This window comes from Acomys minous (genome assembly GCF_964271855.1).
Source record: "Acomys minous genome assembly, chromosome: 6".
NCBI classification, from domain to species: Eukaryota; Metazoa; Chordata; class Mammalia; order Rodentia; family Muridae; genus Acomys; species Acomys minous.
In genome coordinates, this window is record NC_140487.1 from 44,318,477 (window position 1) to 44,337,698 (window position 19,222).

At 46.5% G+C, this 19,222-nt stretch overlaps 1 protein-coding gene across 4 annotated transcripts in view; it reads right to left on the reverse strand.

The window, feature by feature from the left end:
• Positions 1 to 361: 361 nt before the first annotated feature.
• Positions 362 to 19,222, reverse strand: part of GNG12 (G protein subunit gamma 12) — a 115,556-nt gene continuing 96,695 nt past the window's right edge. For all 4 annotated transcript variants that reach the window (XM_084786080.1, XM_084786078.1, XM_084786081.1 and 1 more), the window contains 2 exons: positions 6,202 to 6,320; positions 362 to 4,356 (listed from right to left, as the gene is read on the reverse strand). In XM_084786080.1, the coding sequence (XP_084642206.1) occupies positions 4,231 to 4,356; positions 6,202 to 6,294 (219 nt within the window). In that variant the 5' untranslated portion in view covers positions 6,295 to 6,320 and the 3' untranslated portion in view covers positions 362 to 4,230. The remainder of the gene's footprint in view (positions 4,357 to 6,201; positions 6,321 to 19,222) is intronic.

Below are 19,222 nucleotides of genomic sequence, written 5' to 3' on the forward strand. Positions count from 1 at the left end.
AGGCTAGATGGTGGTGTCTGGGGGATCTACCCCTGAGCGTGGAGTTCACTGTCTCTTCCTCACTGGGTTAAAGCTAACACAGTGGTTGTTTTGTTTTTCTGCTTCTCAAGCCCCAGCACATGTATCACATTAGTAGCCCTCTTAGAAGACTTTGTGTGACACTTGTCGTCCCTCCCTGAGCTCCCAGAATGCCCTTTCATGACTCACGTCATGAAGGTAAGTACCAGCATCCCACCTTCCTCACACCAGACTCTAGGCTGGCGAGGCCTGGGGAGCCTCGTTTACCTGTGTGTCAGCAGCACGCGGCTCTCAGGAGGAGCTTAGAGAGCGCCAAGCAAATGAAAGGAAAAGGGAAGACAAATGGCCTTTTATTAATTTATTGAGCAAAACACGGGAAGGAGTCCATGACACACTGACCAAGTAAGTAAAGCAGGGTTTTAATGACTCTTCTCTCACAGCTGTGAACATGTTGGCACGTGAAAAAAAAAATGCTTTTATTCTTTCTACAGAACAGAGTTCCAAATAGCGGTCACAGTTTTAAAATGGTTAAGATGCTGGACGAGTAGCCAAATAATATTATCAAATAACAAAATCTCAACAACAACTTAATCAAATGAAACTTTACTGAGACATAAGAGAATATGTGTTTGGAGTTAACATGGCTAAAAATGAGACATTACAGAAACCAAGTCTGTAAACGTAGGAACAGGCACTATATAACATAAGTGATTAGGTGAGCACACAATATAGACAGACCAGTATCTGAAGAAGCTTATAGCACCAACACACTGGCAGGACCAGCAGAGAGGCAGGTCACTCAACCAAGGCATCTGGGAACAGGGGAGATCTCACCCACCATCTCCTTCTACCCCCTGGTGACAAAAGGGGAAGAGGAGGGTCAGAGCTGACATGCCTGGTCCAGTCACCCAGCACAGGACTTACCAGACTGCCAAACACTGGGAAGTGCTCTATTCTACTTGATTTGATGTATTTTACTCACAAATAGGCTTACGATGAAAGAAAGCAACCAACTTCACGGAATACTTCAGCATTACATTTATTTCACTGGAAACGACTCTTGGGCCCGTGCACGGACACACTTTAACACAGATTCAGAGTGATGGGCCTGAGAGTTCTATTTTAGGGTTAAGCTGGTGGGGAGGTGGCACCTGAACAGATACAATTTGGCACATCTTTAAAAATGTTATTTTATTGTTACTGTGTGTGTGCGTGTGTGTGTGTGTGTGTGTGTGTGTGTGTGTGTGTGTGTGTGTGCATGTGTGTGACCTCTATACTGAGCATGTAGCAGTCAGAGGACAACCTGTAGGAGTCAGTTTTTTCTTCTACTTTTCACATCCTGGAGATCAAACACAGGTTGCTGGGCTTGGCAGCAAGCATCTCTGCCCACTGAGCTGTCTTGTTGGACTCAGTTTGACACATCTTACATTGTATAAACAATGAATCAAAATTATTAACTTACTGGTATACAATTTTCCCTATGGAGAGTTTAAAGATCAGCAAAGTATAAAAATAATCCAAACACAGAAAAGGTAGATCAACCCTTCCCGTGAAAATATTTGATACTTTTTTTTTTCCATATGGTAAAGAACTTAAACACATGATTTCAGAAAAACAAAATATTTAGCTACAATCTACAGCTTATGAACTACTTGCTATATAAAGTTAAAAAAATGTGTGTTTCTTCAAAATGCTCTGGAGTCACAGAATACTGTGTATTCTATCTTGCCACAGCCCCGAGGCTTAAAATGGACAATTTTATGATGGACTATGGGGATCAGAGTATAAACACTACAGTGCTCAGAGGAGTGTCAGTTCAGACAAAACAGACTGAACATACAGAAATGAAGCCAAGCTGTCAGTGCAGGAAAGAAATCCTACTTGGGACTTGTGTTCATCATGACCGTCACAACATACTGCTGCAGGCAGCTACATGGCTCCATACGTGAACAAAGACAGATAAATAAGTGACTTCTGTGTGTCATATACATGTATTATATTTAAGAGTCATATATTTTCACATAGCCGTCTCACTATAAGTAAATCAACGTTTGGCTAGTGTTTTTCCTCTTGGGTCCAGCATCAAAGGATCTGATTTTAATTTCATTGGGAGCATAGCTCAGATCTGGTTAGGAAGTTAAAAGACATTAATGTCTCTAACCAGTGAAAAGGAAACAAAATCTCCAGGACCTCAAGTTCATTTCTTACCATTAAAAGCATATTAACAAGCGTATGTTTAAGTATGAAAGGATATCCTATGTTTGCTACCAATAGTGTGCACATGATTGCATAAAAATATCCTGTAATAAACTGCCTTATAAATATTTAAAGGAACATGTTTAAAATTAGAGTGGATATAAGATTAGTGTTCTGAAACTATCAGTAGAAAAATATACTTGTAAAAAAAGAATGTTCCATTAAGTGTAAAAATTGTCTTTTTGGTGCACATTTCCATTTTTACCTTCTGGAAGGTAAAAGCTTTCTCTCTCTCCTCAACAGGTACCTTTAATGCAGCTGGAAACTAAAAAACAGGTGAGAACAGGTTGTGGGCAGTGCTATGGCTTTCACACGCTCAGTCCCGAGCGCTGAGCAGATGGGTGATTTGGAGAGATACGGAATAGTGCTGCATCTGTTTACCATCAAGAAGCACGATGCCCAAAGCACAAGCGTTACATTAAATTACATTAAAAGATAATTTCCTTTTAGGGTACACTGTACGCAAGTAGGGGAAATTCTACAAACAATTCCTGGGGACTATATCCCTTTTGAGAACACTTTTTAAAAATCCTTCATTAGTGAAGTCCTTAATGAACTGAAAGAATGAATTAAAAGATCACAGGCTTTGTGTTTGGTTTGGGCTTCTAAGTGAATATTGTAAATGGACCTTCTCACTGTCAAAGTCAAGATACATCCGTGGTCATGGCAGGTTATGTGCCTCTGGGATCCTCACTGGACACTGTACGGGTATGTGGGGGTATTTTCATGATCAAAGTTGAGGACCTCAATACCAACTGCTATAAGCATTGCGGCTGTCCTACAGAATGCAAGCCTCTTTCTGGAAGGGTCTGAACCCCTGACTGGATTGTGAACATGGTAGTGACGAAACCGCAGGCATCTGCAGAGTGCTTCCATGTCTTTCTAGTGCTTGAGTGTGTTCCCCCAGTTGAAACTGGGAAATAGGGAATGTCCTCCTGAAAACAGTTGCTCTAGCAGCAAAGGACAGGCACCATGCTGGCAAGGAGAAAAGGAAAGGGTTGCCTGCAAAGCTGGGCCCAGGAGAGCAGCTGTTTTCACCAATGTCTGCGCCCCTGCTGGCTCCCAGTTCATTCCTGCACTCAAGCCAGGCATGAGGTGAAAGTTTCTGAGGTGGCCATCCCAATCCAGCAGAGGTCATGAGCCCTGTAGTACAGCTGCCCAGGGTCCTCCCAAGGGCCTCTTCTCCTTTCTTGGCCTCAGGATCACAGGAGTCCAAATGACTGATACGAATTAATACTTCATCAAAGGGCTTTCAGTTTTAGCCTTAGATTTATAATTAGCACAATTATTGTAGACTAAGGGGCCCGTATGATTCCAAGACAGGAGAGGCAACAGCATCAGCTCATTATAATGAAGATGATCTTTGCAATGTTCTTTCATTACCTCTTTTTTTTTTTGTACAAAAATTATACAGAAATAATCTGTTATTCTACCTACACACAATTCAGGATAAAGGTATGAGCCTGGGGGGTTGATGTTGCAGGAGGAAGTTTCAGTGTGGTTAGTGCCAATAGTGCAAAGAGATATGGCCATGAACACCTGCCTCTCCAGACCCCCTGCGTGGGGTATAGGTTGGCATAAATCTTATTAAGAACATAATATAAAGGTTTCGGACAGAAGTGATTCTTGACATTTTAATTTGCCGATGCTTGGACAATTTCAGTCTTGACATATCTTAATCAATTATATAAGACAAGCTTCTTCTGCCCCCTGCCACCTTCCTTATACAGTAACCCAATATGATACCATAGTTACCAAATAGAAAAGAAGATAGTTATTCTGTATTAAATCAGTAAAGGGCAAAGAAAGGACACTTGAAAAAGAGAGACTTTGGGGTCTGTTACTCCAAGAGAAGGGCGTTTTAGTTACTAGCTGTGGTTACCGGGTATGCCGAAGGCATCTCTTCAGGTTGCTGCTGTGGTTTGCGTTAAGAGGCGAGGGGTGCTTCCCGGTCCACTATAAGATGATGCAGGTCTTCTTATCCTTGAATGGGTTTTCTGAGGTTGGTATGCCCATCAACAGAGGGTCGCTCCGGGCATGCTCCTCACAGTATGACATCAGGTCTGCAGATGCTTTTGAGACCTGACACGGACCCAAATAAGAAAGAGAAGATTTTACCAACAAATGTCAGGGGTGGATCTGAAGCCAATAATCAGTATCATAGCATGGCCTTCAGACTGATTGTCAGGGGCAAGGAAAACGGTACCTGGCAGGTAAGACCTGTCTTAACCAAGTGATCACATGAGGACACCTCACTAGGAAGCTATCAAAAACATTAACTAGGAACAGGCAACAATCAGTCTCCACTCTTAGTGGTGGCAACTCTGTGAAACAAGCTGCCTGGATTCGCCGTAAGACACACTCTGGGTTAAATACTGTTGTTACAGAACCCTGAGATGCAATACTTTTCAAGTGGCTTAAAGAAAAAGTCCTAGTGTTTTCTGTATAAATGTGGAGCAAAAGAGAGATATTGGGGGAAAGTAAAAGCATATGACATTTTACAGTGCTCAATGGTTAACAATGTAAATAAAGTGCTGAGAGATCATGGTGGAACCAGTGCACAGCTCAGTGGGTAAAGGGTCCTGCTGCCAAGCCTGATGACCTGAGTTCTCCCTCCCAGACCAACACAGTGCGATAAAAAAGTCTCCTAAAAACTGTCCTCTCACTTCTACATGTGTGCTTTGCTACAGACACACAACACACACACACACACACACACACACACACACACACACACACACAATCATCCTCCATCTCTCAATAAAAAATTAATAAAAAATGAGTATTTGGCCGGGCGTGGTGGCGCATGCCTTTAATCCCAGCACTCGGGAGGCAGAGGCAGGTGGATCGCTGTGAGTTCCGAGGCCAGCCTGGTCTACAAAGTGAGTCCAGGATGGCCAAGGCTACACAGAGAAACCCTGTCTCGAAAAAAACCAAAATAAAAAAATAAAAAAATAAAAATAAATAAAAAATGAGTATTTGGACATTTACCATTTCTCTATAGTATGAAACGTTTCCAAATAAAAGTTAGGGGTAAAGAAGGAAAGGTGTGTGGAGCAAGAGAAGTTACATTTTAGTTTCTATCCAAGAGAAAGGAGGCCGGGACACAGAACAGAATTAAGAATTGAATTATGGAGCCTACCCTTGAGTAGGGTTTGAGATTTACTGTCAGTGACCTAGGGTGGGGAAGTGAGAACACAGGACCAGGAAGGCACCGTGCCTTTCTCTGCTGTGGCATGTGGAACTCCGCCTCCTGCCAAGGGAGTTTGGAGTGATGAGAACAGAGCCCTGAGGGCCACCACAGGAACCTTGAGATTTGCAGACAGGTGACAATCTCCAGTCAGGTGATTGCTTCAGACTCAGGAAACAGCATTAGTCATAATATTCCAGGACTCTCATGAGCCAGTCCTCTCAGGACTGAAGGGAACACACTTCAAGGTCAAGATACCTAACAAAATATATCTGATCTGGAGATAGCATCTCTACTCAACCTGGGGCAACAGAGTGGTCGCTGAGTGACGCACTGAAAGGCAGACGTTTCCTGGAGGAAGGATTCAGACTGACAGTTGACTGGTAACACTTCGATAGATTCTGGGAGGATGTCAAGGATGTTAATCAACTCCACTAGGAATCTTGTAGACAGTCAGGCAAGGCTTGATCACACTCATTCCGGAAAGGCAAAGCCTTCCAGGAAGTCTCATCTAGGGCTTGACAGAGGGGCTAGCTTCAATAGCTGGCTCCTCAGCTGTTTTGGAATAACATCTGTGCTTGGTAGAAAATGAAAACTAAAATTACTGTCAGCCTGCTTGGGAAAGGTCTGGAAGCAAGCAAGCTGTGGATGGATGGCTGTATCTTCTCTGGACTGTGTTCCAGCCCAGGAAGGGCGGGGAATTACCCAGAACACACCACCAGTCCCCTGTCACGTACCTTTATTCTTTCGATGGATGCTTCCAATCTCAGCTGCTGCACAGTTCTCTTGGCCTGGGCGGTGCTGTTAGCGCTTGCCGTCTTGCTGGACATCTTTGATGATTCTTGTTCTCCGAAATCTGAAGAGAAAGTTTAAGAACGTGAACAGAATTTCCTTTAGGTTATTTGAACATCTGTTAAGAGTGTTACTTGAAGGGGGACTGGCTGTATATCCCCAACCATCACAGCCAGAAATGCCCCACAGCCATTTTGGTGATGATGCAGATGTGCCAGCCTGCCACTCATCTGAGTATCTGCAAAACTTTTCTGCAGATCACCAACCAGTTTAACCTACGTGCCCCAACATACTACAGAAAAGTGTCCTTTAGAGAACTTTCTAAGATATAACACTTGCAGTAGTTAAAGGGCCTATGGCAAAAGCAAGCATCTGCCAGCAGAGCATGCTGCTATCCCCACGACCTGACCCCCATTAACAGAGGCTCCATCCACTTCATTTCTATTAGCCTGATGAAAAACTCAAGTCACAGAAAATGGAGAGAAAGCCTCCTCTAAAGAACTCTGCAGGCAGGGCAATTGTTAGGGGTCAGCAGATGTGCAGTAAAGTCTAAGACTGTTGGCAAATAAACAAATCTTTAATTAAAAAAAGGGAGGTGGGGTGGGGGAGTAAATGCCAAATGTACAAAAGCCTGAAATAGTGAAATGTTATCATCCCTTCCTGCCTTATCCTGGTGGCCAAGACACTTGCCCACCCTGTGACCTGGCCTCACATGTTAGAGGGTTGATCTTCCTCCCTGGTCTGAGCCCTTGGATTCTACACTGCCCTGCTGCTTTGTCCACACAACCACCTGATGCAAAGCAGTAGAAAGAACCTGGCCCTTGAGCTTTGACCTGTTTGCTTAGCCAATGGCACCATTTGAAGAGGAAGACAGGCCCAGGGCAGGCACTGCCTGGTGCCCCTGCCATATATGGTTACGCTCATGCCTCGAGTGGTGGCAACCGGAGAAAAGGGCTGAGCTGGCAAGAAGGTGGCAGTTTCATGACTCATGGGAGCAGGTGGGCACTAGGTGTGCCTCCCTGGCACTATGTGAGGACTCAGCAGTCTAGGGCACCATGGCGCCAGCAGCAAACCCAGGCTGACTCATTCTTTGGGAGAGCTTGCTGCTGCACAAAGCTTAGACCGGACAAGGTATAAACCAACAGCAACAGAGACTAAGTGAGTGGATGAGAAACACAGATGTTGCGAAGGGCTGAGTCAGTGATCTGAGAGGGCTGGACCCTTTGGTGTCCATTTTTACAAACCCCTAAAACCACTCAAGTACCACTCCCCCCAAACTAAAAGATACCCCTTCAATCCGTGTGCAGGACTCTGTAGTAAGCCTTGGTGTTGGGCTTGTCACCAATGCACAGTAGCTAGTATGGGGCCCAGAACAACCGTGTTCCATAAACTGCAGCTGCTAGCTCTGGAATGCCCTGCGCCTGCGCTGCCCACCTCTTCCCCTAGCTGCTCGGTGGACCTCGGGGGTTTTGACTGATTTGGTCGGGGCAGCAGGGCCTTTTAGAACAGGTCCTCAGGCATTTCAGACACATTGGTATGAGGACAGAAGCGAAGGGGTGATGACAACCAACAGATGACCGGAGCAGTAGGAAGTCCCTCAGGACAGAGGTGCAGGAACCAAGGAAGTGTACAGCAGGGCAGTGTGGCCTTGCTTTGCCTGAAGCCGTAAGTGACCTTGATTCTACACACAGACTAACAGACTCCTCCTCACATACCAGTCACGTGGCCCCGCCCCAGAGAGAGGCTCAGGGTGTCCCAGTAAGGCTGGGGGTGGGGTGCTGCTCAACACCCAGTTGACTTGGCCTATAATCCTTTAATGTACTTGGGCCAGGGTCTAAAGCACACAGAGTGCAGGGCCCTGATGCACAGCAAATTGGTGAAGAAAAGTCTATCCCTGCAGCCTGGGATCCTGGACTCCTTTTCCAGCTGCTGGCTGGTTGACTGTGAGACCATGACTCCTTTTCTCAGTGGCCTGTGGTTTGTGGGGTGCACCCTTAGGGGCTCTCTACGTTCCCTTTGCCAAGCATTCTCTTTTTCTCAGCCCTCAGGGTGCAGTATCTAGGCCCAGGTCACATTTTCACGGAACTGCAGGAAAGGTCACACAGGAACAACATCACTCATTGCTACTACCTGTGTGGCCATCAGCAAAGTGACCCACAGTCGGCTCTGTTTGCAAAAGCCTGGAGAGGTTCCTCTTCCAGTGAAGATACCTACAGAGACACGTGGAGGGCTTCCTCCCTTCCCTGCTGTGTTATAATTGTATTTAAACCAACTAGCTTATAAGCCAAAACAAAAGAAAATAAAAAAGACAAAACCAGAAATACACAATTCACTATTGCCAGCTCTGGCCTCTACTGCTTCTTTACTGGACCCTGTCACACTCACAGCTCCCTGTTCCCTTCCATGGGGAAAACCTTGCAGGTTGCCAGGCTCTGAAGTGTCCATACAACACTGGAATTTCCCTTTTTCTTTCCCACTCTTCCTTTCCTCCTTCCCTCCTTTCCTCAGTCTCCTGGCTGCGAGCCATCCTCCCGAAGAGCTGGAAATAGAGGCACGAGCTACCATGCTGGCCCTAGCAACTACCCCATGCCCCCTTTTGAGGCAGGGTCTCTAAAAGTAGGTCTCTTTTCTCTCCCCTGAGAGAGGGACCTTCCAAGGTTTTTATTAGTAGAGTCTGACTGTGGATAATTTGCTAATGGCCACACAGGTGGGCACGTGCTGGTTCAGGCTGGCCTTGAACTTGTGGGAATCCTCAAGCTTCCCTCCCAAGCGCTGGAATGATAGGCTTGAGATGCCACACACAGCAACACGTTTCCAATTAAGCAGTGCTGGCACTGGGCTGGGTGTGCAGAGACTGGATGGAGAGGGATACAGTGCCTGCCGGATGCTTTCCTTTTCTGCTGCAGGGGAGCCCAGCCCTGCCACACTGCTTGTCACCATTCTCAGTCTCCCAGCTCTAGTGGAATTTCCCTGCAAGTTCCTTCCTCTCTGCTGGCACAGGGATAACCCTGCCTAGAAAACTAGTTAACACATAGAGATGAAAGTGTTTCAGGTTCATTCCTAAATACAAAGTCAGTTCAATGGGTGTGTGGGGGGGGAGGGGGGCGGGGGGACTGTGGGCAGCCCTAGAAAACGGCCACTGTGCCACTGGGAAGGAAGGGAATCTCTGAGTAGCGTTTTGTTCTCAAGGAGAAATCAGATCGAAATTTTATAATTTTAGGTAGAGAAGCCTCTTTCAGAGATACAGAATTCTACTGAGTTGCCTCAAATGTAGACAGAGGCTGTGGCTCTTCAGTACTTGGGAGGAAGAAAGCCTTTCTGGGGCTGGGACTGGCTAGAGATGACCTTCCTCCTTGCAGATATTTTGTAAAACCTCAACTAATGTCCTGGAGCAGAGCAGGACTGGGAGACTGGGAAAACACCCGCAAATGTCTCAGTTTGACTCTCCTGGGCAGGAGCGCACCAGCTTGTTTTATCCAAGCATAAACTCCAGGGCAAAGACCACCTGGCCTCCTCATGGAAACTGAAGCCCCACGCGCTGCTTTTATTCACCATTTTAAGAAGCCTCATTACAATCCAGCACGGGGTTATTACTGTTGTTTTAAAGGTGAGGCAACCAGAAGGAGGAAGGCCAGCTTCCCGGTAGCCCAGTCTGTGTGCTTTATGCAGCCTGTGGGACTTCTGTGTCCAGAAGTCACCCTTCCCACCTGCCTCACAGAGAGGGTACCATTCCAACTAAGGTGACTCTGCACACTGGGGGCACCACACAATGTTCCGCAATGTGCCTCTTCACTGGAAACACCTTTGACCCTCTGTCGACTTGGAACAGGGGCTTGCCGGCCGCCTTGTGTGTACATATTACTACCTGGGGCACAAGAGTTATCTTGCCCACAGCCACAGGGGGCTTCACATCCAGAAATTAGCAGGGAACATTCTCTGTAGCTTATAGGCAAGGGGGAAAGTCAACACTGGGGTGGTCGTGGGGTGTGTGTGTATGTGTGTGTGTGTGTGTGTATGTGTGTGTATGTGTGTGTCCTGAACGCCATTCTGCCCAGCAGAGCCAAAACTCAAGAACTGGAGGCCATCTGATGAGACTTGGCTATTGCTTCTTTTCAGCTTCATACATGAGCAACACAATGGAACACACAGAGCATTTAGCTATCAAGTGGTTTGCACTGGTTTTGACGCTATGGTTTGCCTAGGTTCTGAAGTCCTTAGAACTTCCTAGGAACGAGATGGTCCATTAAGGGAATACAGGCATTTAAATCTGTGTCAAGAGGACCTGAGCCAAAGAGGAGAGCGGGCATAAGTGTCACTGAGCACACTCTCCGCGGAAGGAACAGAGAAGCCTACAGTCTGATTGACAAGTCATAGTGGTCTGGCCCAGAGCTAAGCACTGGGGCGAAGCAACTTCCAAGAACAAACACCCCTCTGTGGCCTTAACAAAAGAGCAAGCTTCCCTTTACTCCAGCTCTCTCTGGGTCTTCTGTAAGAGAGGGACAAAGCAGGCCTGCCTTCTAGGACTGTGAGAGATCGGACAGATACCCGCTGTCCTCAAAACGCCACATGCGTGGACACTGCTAAGTGCTGGGCTCAGCCCTGTGCTCTTGGTGTGAACCAGATGGGGAACTACAAGGCTATGTGGTCACATAGCAACAGCTTCCTAATATGGCTTAACAGGGGTGATGTGCAGAGCCGGCGGTACAGCCTTCATCCTCATGAGCACTTACCATTCATACTGGGGCCCGAAGGCTCAGGCCAGCCTCGGATGGTGTCACTGGCCCCACGTGCACTGCACAGTGTGTTTTAACTTCAATCAACTGTCACCCTTTGGAAAAGAGATCTCAGCTGGCCACGGGGGAGGGGGGCCGGGGGGGGGGTACATGCCTTTAATCCCAGCTCTCAGGAGGCGCAGACAGCTAGGAGTGCAAGACCAGCCAAGGCTACACAGTGAGACTGACTGAACAAACAACAAACAAAATAAACGAATGAAGAAACAAACGAACGAGTGAACAAAAATAAACAGAAATTTAGAGATCTCACTCTAGAAGGATGATGTCTAGAAAAACTGGGAAATCCTTAGCTGGATCTGACAGGCAGCTTCTCCTTTGACATGCACTGGTTTTGCCGCTGTTCTCCGTGCCCTGGACACGCAGGCCCGGGGCAGCAAGGTCTCACTCTTCCTCTTTCCAGCAAAGCTGTTGTGTAACACCGGCTGAATGTTTAAGCCTCATTTTTCTCATGATGAGAAAAGGGGACAACACTACTTTCTTATTTCAAAGGATTGTTAAGATATCAGACACAATCATTGTGTGTGTAGGGATGGCTCAGTACTGGGATGCTTGCTTATTATAATGGAGGCCTTGGAGTCGATCCCTACCACTGGGAGAAAGCATGGAGATTAATAAATACAAAGACTGCTGTGTGCTTAGCACCTGAGCCCTCTTATCAGATCTTGTGTGGTGTTCCTACTGTAGTTCCTGGGGCCGGGCGAAGTTCTTTCCTCTTCCTGGTATACTTTATTGCACTGCAGGGCTGGAAAGCAATCAACTAGATATCTCCATGTTAACGGGAGGAACTGTGTTCCCCACCCCTAATTTCATATGTGGAAGGTCTAACCCCAGCACGTCAGAATATAACTATATCTGAAAATAGTATCTTCTATGAGGTTACTGAGTTAAAACGAGACCATGAGAGTGGTCCCTTATCCCATGAGACAACGTGTTTATGAGAGGGGAAACTTGGGTCTAGAGGTTCACAAAGGGGAGACAAGTAGGCCAACGTCTGGATCTTGGGTTTCTAATCTCCAGAAACAGAAAAAACCAAACATCATTGCTTGAGGCCCTGGCCTGTGGTAACTGGATAGTATTCAGAGCACACGGCCACACCTAGGTTCTCTCACTACCAGAACAGTGGTCAAAGTATTGACCTGGCAGACAGGAGTGACAGGAATTTTTGCAGACAAGGAAGTTGGAGGGCAGGCTGCTGTTTGAGGAGGCAGGGGGTGTGGTGTCCCAGAGTCTAGTCATCAATCAGTTACAGAGAGGCCACATGGCACGGCAGCCTTCTGGTTCTGCATTCTGTGTGGTTTGGAGTCCTTTCTAGGGACACTAGTGAGAGCCTGTTCTGCTGTTCAGAGATTGTGCAGGTACCTCAGTCTGTCTTAAGACTCTGCTAAAACTGCAGCGCGTGCTTTCAGTTGGCTGTAACTGAAACACATCACACAGAATAATTAACCTACTGCTAACAGCTTATAGATGAGCTATGACTTCTATTTCTGCCCTGCTATCACTGCTGACCACCTCAGACTCCTAGACTTCAGTGGAGGAAGGACCGAGTCTTAACACTTGCCTTCTCCTTTTCCCAGCTGAGGTTATGGGTTGTGAGGCCAAGGGAAGCCAAGCCTGTGGCCAAGCTGTACATGGCACTCGGCTCCTGCAAACAGTTGTGCTGACAGCTTGTACAGAAGAAAAGGAGAGGAAGCAGTAAGGAAGTCTGCAGGAGAGCAGGAACATGCATTTTGTATGGAGAAGATACATCATCTAGAGATCTCTAAGAGACATGTACACCGTTCAGAATCAGAGAACATCTCTCTCAAGGCCTCAGCAGCGCTCACCTGTGAGGATTTTATCAGATATCCATCTTTGGCCTTTGCTTTTTTTTTTTTTTTTTTCTGAGACAGGGTTTCTCTGTGTATCCATGGCTGTACTAGGACTTACTCTGTAGATCAGGCTGGCCTTGAAATCATAGATTAGCTCGCCTCTGCCTCCAAGTGCTCAGAGTAAAGGTGTGTGCCAGGAAGGCATGTTTCCAATAGCAATGATAAAGATAGTAAGTTAAAATGGCTAATTCTGACAACTGCTACCATTTGCTGAGTACTCTGTCTGTACACAATGCACACACCATTGCATTTGATATTTTATTTTATTTTTTAGCAATGTCAGGGGTTCCAACCTTTTATCACTTCTCTTTTACAATTGTTGCACAAAAGTTTAATATATTATAAATACTTTATATATATATCCATATACATAAATATCTCTCTCTCTCTCTCTCTCTCTCTCTCTCTCTCTCTCTCTCTCTCTCTCTCACACACACACACACACACACACACACACACACACACACACACACACACAGCCTAAGATCACACACAGTGGGATTGTAGCTCAGGCTACATGACTCAAGATGCTATTGCACACATATGTATCACCTGTGTATGGTTTGCCCTGAATAGCAGAGTCTCGGATGGAGCTGGCAGAAAGGAGTGGCATGCATCCACTAGCCTCACTGCATAAAAGGTGGCACTGGTCTCCATTCAGGGGTCATTCCCACAGCTGGTCCCCTCAGGAATGTGAGCAGAAGTGTGGTGAGGAGGGAATTTACAAGAAGGGACAAGTTAAGGAGAACAGGACACCTGCCCCAGACCCTAGGCAAGGCTACTGCTAAGGACTCAGACGCCTGCAACATCCTGTGAGCCTTGAGATGATGGGCAGGAGCCAGGAGAATTAGCCCATCTCTGTAATGGTCCAGTGGGCAGGAGCTTCTGGGCCCTGGCAGTGAGGCCCTGGCTTCATGGAGTACCTAAGAACGCCTGAGGTACACGGGCTTCAGAAACCTGGTTCAGGAGGTCTGCAACAGGAATCAGACAATTTAAAAGCTTCCTCGGAAGACTTTCCTGAAACAGCAGTAGTGGTGGCCAGACTGCCTCTGGCTGCTGCCCATCTTTATTTCTGCCTGGAACTAAGATGGGTCAATTGAGAAGAATGGTGCTTTCTGTCCGCGCGTGACTTTCCAAAGCTCTGACTAAGCCCTGAATGATTCTCTTTTTGGTGACAGTAGCCTACAGGGTTGGCTTCCTTCAGCATGAAATCTTTCTATTAGTTGACATTCTTCTTTGCCACTGAAGTCTAAGTTTGTTTCCAGGATGGACACTTCCTTCTGGAAAGTACCATAATGCTGGACAACCTGTGCTTGCCACACACAGTGCTGTGCTCCCACGCAGTGTTCCCCCATCTTCAATGCATGCACTCTCAGGACCATCTTGGGGTACCGGTGCAGCAGAGCCATCAAGGGTGTTTACTGCCAGATAAATTGCCTGACTCCTCACGGGAGAGACGATGCAGCCATCACCCATTTCACCAATACCCTGGACCTTAATACCCATGCCCACACTGTCCAAGTGACAGGTAAAACCCGATGAGGGGTACCATGTGTCCATTCACTCTACTCCTTTCTCAGGAGGGAACACCTCCACGGTCCTGAACACTGAAGCCTTTTCCCTTGGCCCTCCTTTTATCTTAGACAGAGATCTGTCTGACAGAAATTTATTTTTTTAAGGGCCACATGAGAAGATAGAAAATAAGTAATATTATATTTAATTATATATAATGTAAATATATATAATTAATATTATATCCAATGCATATTTAGCTTAATGCAACACATATAAAATTACTGAAATAGTTTATATTTTGGGGACCTGAACCACTGAAACGCACTGAATCTTAATCAGATCAGTGGCATTTGAGTGCTCAGTAGTACTCACTAACACTGTATTGGCTTCAGGGGTGGCAGTTTCAGTGGGCAGAGTAATCTCAGACCAGGGCAATCTCAATCCTCCCAAATGCTACTCAGACAAATTCTATTTTCGTTTTCCCCAGTTCCTGGCTTCTGGTTTAGCTTAACCTAGGCTCTCAGCACCTCAAGCCAGAGCTGCTGTATCATGCCTGTATCAACACCTTTGTCCTCAACCTTCCAGTCCCATCTGGCCTGACCAGTACAGTCTAGACTCAGCTAATACCTCTGAAAAGCTGACTCAAGCAAGATCCAGGGGTTTCCCAAGGTACCCCTCAAAAAGTCCAAAGGCTTTGCATTCAAGGCCCTCAAACAAGTCTGCATCCGTAATCAACTCCTAAGCACAAAAGAAGCTTGTTTCTATATAATGTGTACCAAAGGCCAGGTACCAGGTGACAGACACACTACAGTCCTAAGCCATCACAGTAACCTGAGGAAAGTTCCACTTTATTTCTAGTTTCATGGATGACATCAGGCATGTGCCAAACACCAAACAGCTAAATAGCTGTTAGGATAAGATCTGACTTGAGACAAGTTGATTTAAGGATTCAGAGCCCGAATTTTTATTGCTACACAGAAGCAGTGTCCGGGTGTAACACTGAAGTCCCTGACTTTGTAGGTTGTGTCTTCAAGTCTTGAGCCTCCACTCAAGTTTTCTGCCAGCTTCTTGGCTCTATTTAAATTTTCTCTAGCTTTAGAATCCTGTTTAGATTGCTATCTTCTTCAGGGAATGCTTCCCTAACTACTTTTGCTTACAACAGCTAAAACCTTTTATCAATTAATTCATGACATATGCTTACAGATCAGGGGCTCAGGGATTCCTGAAGGCCTGGCTCATGCCTGGAAAGGGCAGGCATGGCAGGGCAAGCTCTGCACGCATAACTATCTGCTAGCCACTGTGTATTGTTATGCAATTGGTTTTATATAAACACCGTGGTATAGCGACTACATGTCTTCATTTCCGTGTGCCAATTTAGTATTCCTGGAGGCTGGATTTATTATACCCGTAGAAACCAAAGCTCAGGAAAGTTTCAGAATTTCCAAGATTATAGATTTTAGGCCGTATTTCTCAGCTATCAAGTCTACATCCTGACCAGCTGGTTCCACCTTCCCCCTCACAGTGACTAATGCAGAGGAAGAGACCTCCATAAATACCTGGGTTAGAGTAAGACATTACAGCACAGAAACCAATCGTGATTAGCTACCATGAAGCCATCATGGGAGTGTTGTTGTTGTTGGTTGGTGGTGGTGTTGGTGTTGGTGTTGATGGTGTTGGTGGTGTTTTTTTTATGCCTGATACTTGTTATCTTAGCAACAGGATACAGCTTGCTAGTCATTCCCACAGGTATGTGGAAAAACTGCCTATTCTGAGCCAATGAATACCCATTGCTATGCTGCCATGAGCAGACTTTAGAAGCAAAGGTGGAATTCCCGCTTTTCCGTTCTATTTGATTATGACAAAAATGCTGACTCTGTGAATTCTCAACTGCAGTTCATACACAGCGGTGTAGCACTCAGCACTTATGCCGGGCCACGCTCAGCAAATGTTTATTGTCAACATGTAGAACAATGCTTATGTACAAGCTTTACCTGCTACCTAGTACGGCAAGAAACATCAACCGTAGCTTCCTCCTCCAGGATGACAGAAGCCTGAGACTGGCTTCTCCTACAGGAACCTCCGACCTAAACTAGCTATGGCTACCTCCTTGTCCAGCTGTATACAGTAAGCCTGCCTCCTAGATGACGATGCATAACGTAAGTAAGATTCAAGCCTGTGCAGGCGGTGCCCTCCTCGAGCACGGCCTGTCAGATCTCAGCTTTTCTGTACTGTGTCTGTCTGTCCTTTCTTCATTCCCATGTCACCCGAGTCAGGCCAGTCTCTGATGCTATGCTTTTCTGGGCTGGACACTGTCTTAACGGCTTTGTATCATGTTTCTATTTACTCTTTACAATACCCCTAAAAAAGAAAATTACTGCGGCTTCATCAGTTAGCATTTCTCTTGGGAGTATAAACAGACAGTGAGCACTAATGACAGCCCCAAAGGGTCCACACGAAAGCACAGCTATCCTGGAGAGATGGCTCAGTGGGTAAGAAAGAGCACTTGCTCTGTAGCATGAGGGCCCGAGGGGTTTCAGTGAGAATGGCTTCCACGCTCCTTGGTTTGAATACTTGGTTCTCTGTTGAAAGTTTTGAGAAAGGTTAGGAGTGTGGGCTTTTTGGAGGAGGTGTGCCACTTGGCATTGGTTTTGAGGTTTCAAGCACCCACCCCAATTCCCTGTTAGCTCTCTCTGCCTCTTGCTTTCAGGTCAAGACGTAAACTCTCAGCTTGTTTCTGCACGGGACCATGAGTTCCACCCTAATTCTCTGAAATGATAAGCCGGACTAAACACTTTTTAAAATAGATGACCTTGGTCATCTTGGTCGTGGTGTTTTGTCACAGCAATACAAGAGTAACTGAGACAAGAATCTAAGTTCAAGTCCCTACCACCCAGGCTTTTAAAAAGTCCTTAGTATTGATTGTGTGTACCTTTAACCAGTAGTCAGGTGGATCCCAGGAGCTCTTTGGTCAGGTAGCCTAGCTGAACTGGTGAGCTTCTGGTTCAGTGAGAGACACTCTCTAAGGCATTCAGGCAACGAACGATAAAGACCTGCTCTGGCTTCCGCTTGTATACACACAAGGGTACAAACACAGGCCTAGCCCTCCCTTAGACTACTACAGACGACACACACTACTACAATAATGGCGGGACTTCCACATCGCTTAAGAGCAGTTCTCACTGTTCTATATGGTGGTGTCCTTACACATTTGTGAGAGGAAGGAGGCACAAAGGCTAAGAGGCTGCACTGAAGGGTCCTCTAGTACAGTGGCTCTCAGTCTACAGTCTCACTCTGGAACCAGCAAACTCAGGAACAACTGTGGATTTCTTAGGAACGGAAATCCTCAGATTCCAACCCAGTCCTGCTGAATCAGGTTAGGAGCGGACCCTGTCAATGTGCGTCCTAGAATCACCCACCCTCAACTACTACTCTAGGTGAGGGTCTGGAGAGACAGCTGCGTGGTTAACAGCTCCGACTGCTTCTCTTGCAGGGTATCCGGTTTCAGTTTCCATAACCAACCTGGAAGGGCAGGGGAAAGGCTTGAAAACCCCTCAAAGTCTAGCCCCCGGGGGATCTGATACCCAGTTCTGAACCTTGTAGGTACCTGCACTCACATGTGCACACACCCACACACACACACACATAATTAAAATAAAGAAGCTAAAGCCCCCAGCTGATCCTTCAGTCCCTAAAGTCTAGAAAGTGCTCACTGTCCTGGACAGGTGCAAAGCAAACAGCAGGAAGATCTGCCTATGAAACAGAAGTGGTTCTATTTCAACAAACTTGGTCATAGTCCTGATGTTATCCTAGAACCGAGCCTAAGATCAGAAGCACAGCTGTGGGCAGCCTACAGACAGCTTGAAAGGTGGCAGGGACTCAAGAGTGGTCTCAGTAAGGAAGGAGGCAGATTCCCACTTGCTCAGGTTGGGGGCTCCACTTATTACCTGGGATAAAGGTCTCTGACCCAATACCCGAACCCGGGAACTTTCCTTTGTAGCCACATGACCAAGTGCAAGTCATACCTATCAGCCTGCCTGGGGGACTTAGGTGCTTTGTCCTTTTGTACCACCCTGGCTTAGCAGAGCAGAGGGTTGGTTGTGAGCAAACCCTAGATGTTGTCTACAGTGTAGCTAGCTATTCTACCCCCATTGCTGGCCAGCTGACAAAGAGAGAGAGAGAAGACTAGGATTCTAGCCTTACGGACCTAGCACCTGGTCCACCTTAAGCCAAGGATATACCTTCTAGCATGCTGCTAAGCAGATGGGAGCTTGTCTCTCAAGAGAGCATTCAAAACCAAAACCAAAAACCAAGCATCCTCTCCCCTGAGTGTGGCAACAAGACTCTGCTGCATCCATTTTTAATTATAGGGGACATGTGGCCACTGTCTTGCTTTGAATAGTGCCGGCACCTTGAAGGGGCAGGATAAATAGTTATCAAGGAACAGGCTGGGAGGGCCTGAGAAGACTTTGTGCAGCTCAGAGAAACTGACAATTACCAGCTGGCCCTGTGCATGGCCAACAGTGCACACTGGCTACTGGACTGGTGGCTTATGCTTCTGTCAGGACGGACATGAGGGGGACTATAAGTGAGACAATGAAACATCCAAAGGCAGGAGTTAGGAACTTGGAGAAAGGGAGTGGCCAGTGAGGGCTTGGGCAGGCTGAACATACAGGCGGTTGAGAGGAGTCAATCCTCAAAGGCCTGACACTAAAGGTGGAGATGAAGCGGGAGTATGAATTTCAAAATGGTTACTGGCAAGAACAGCAGAGAGCAGCCTAGCGTGGTTTCCC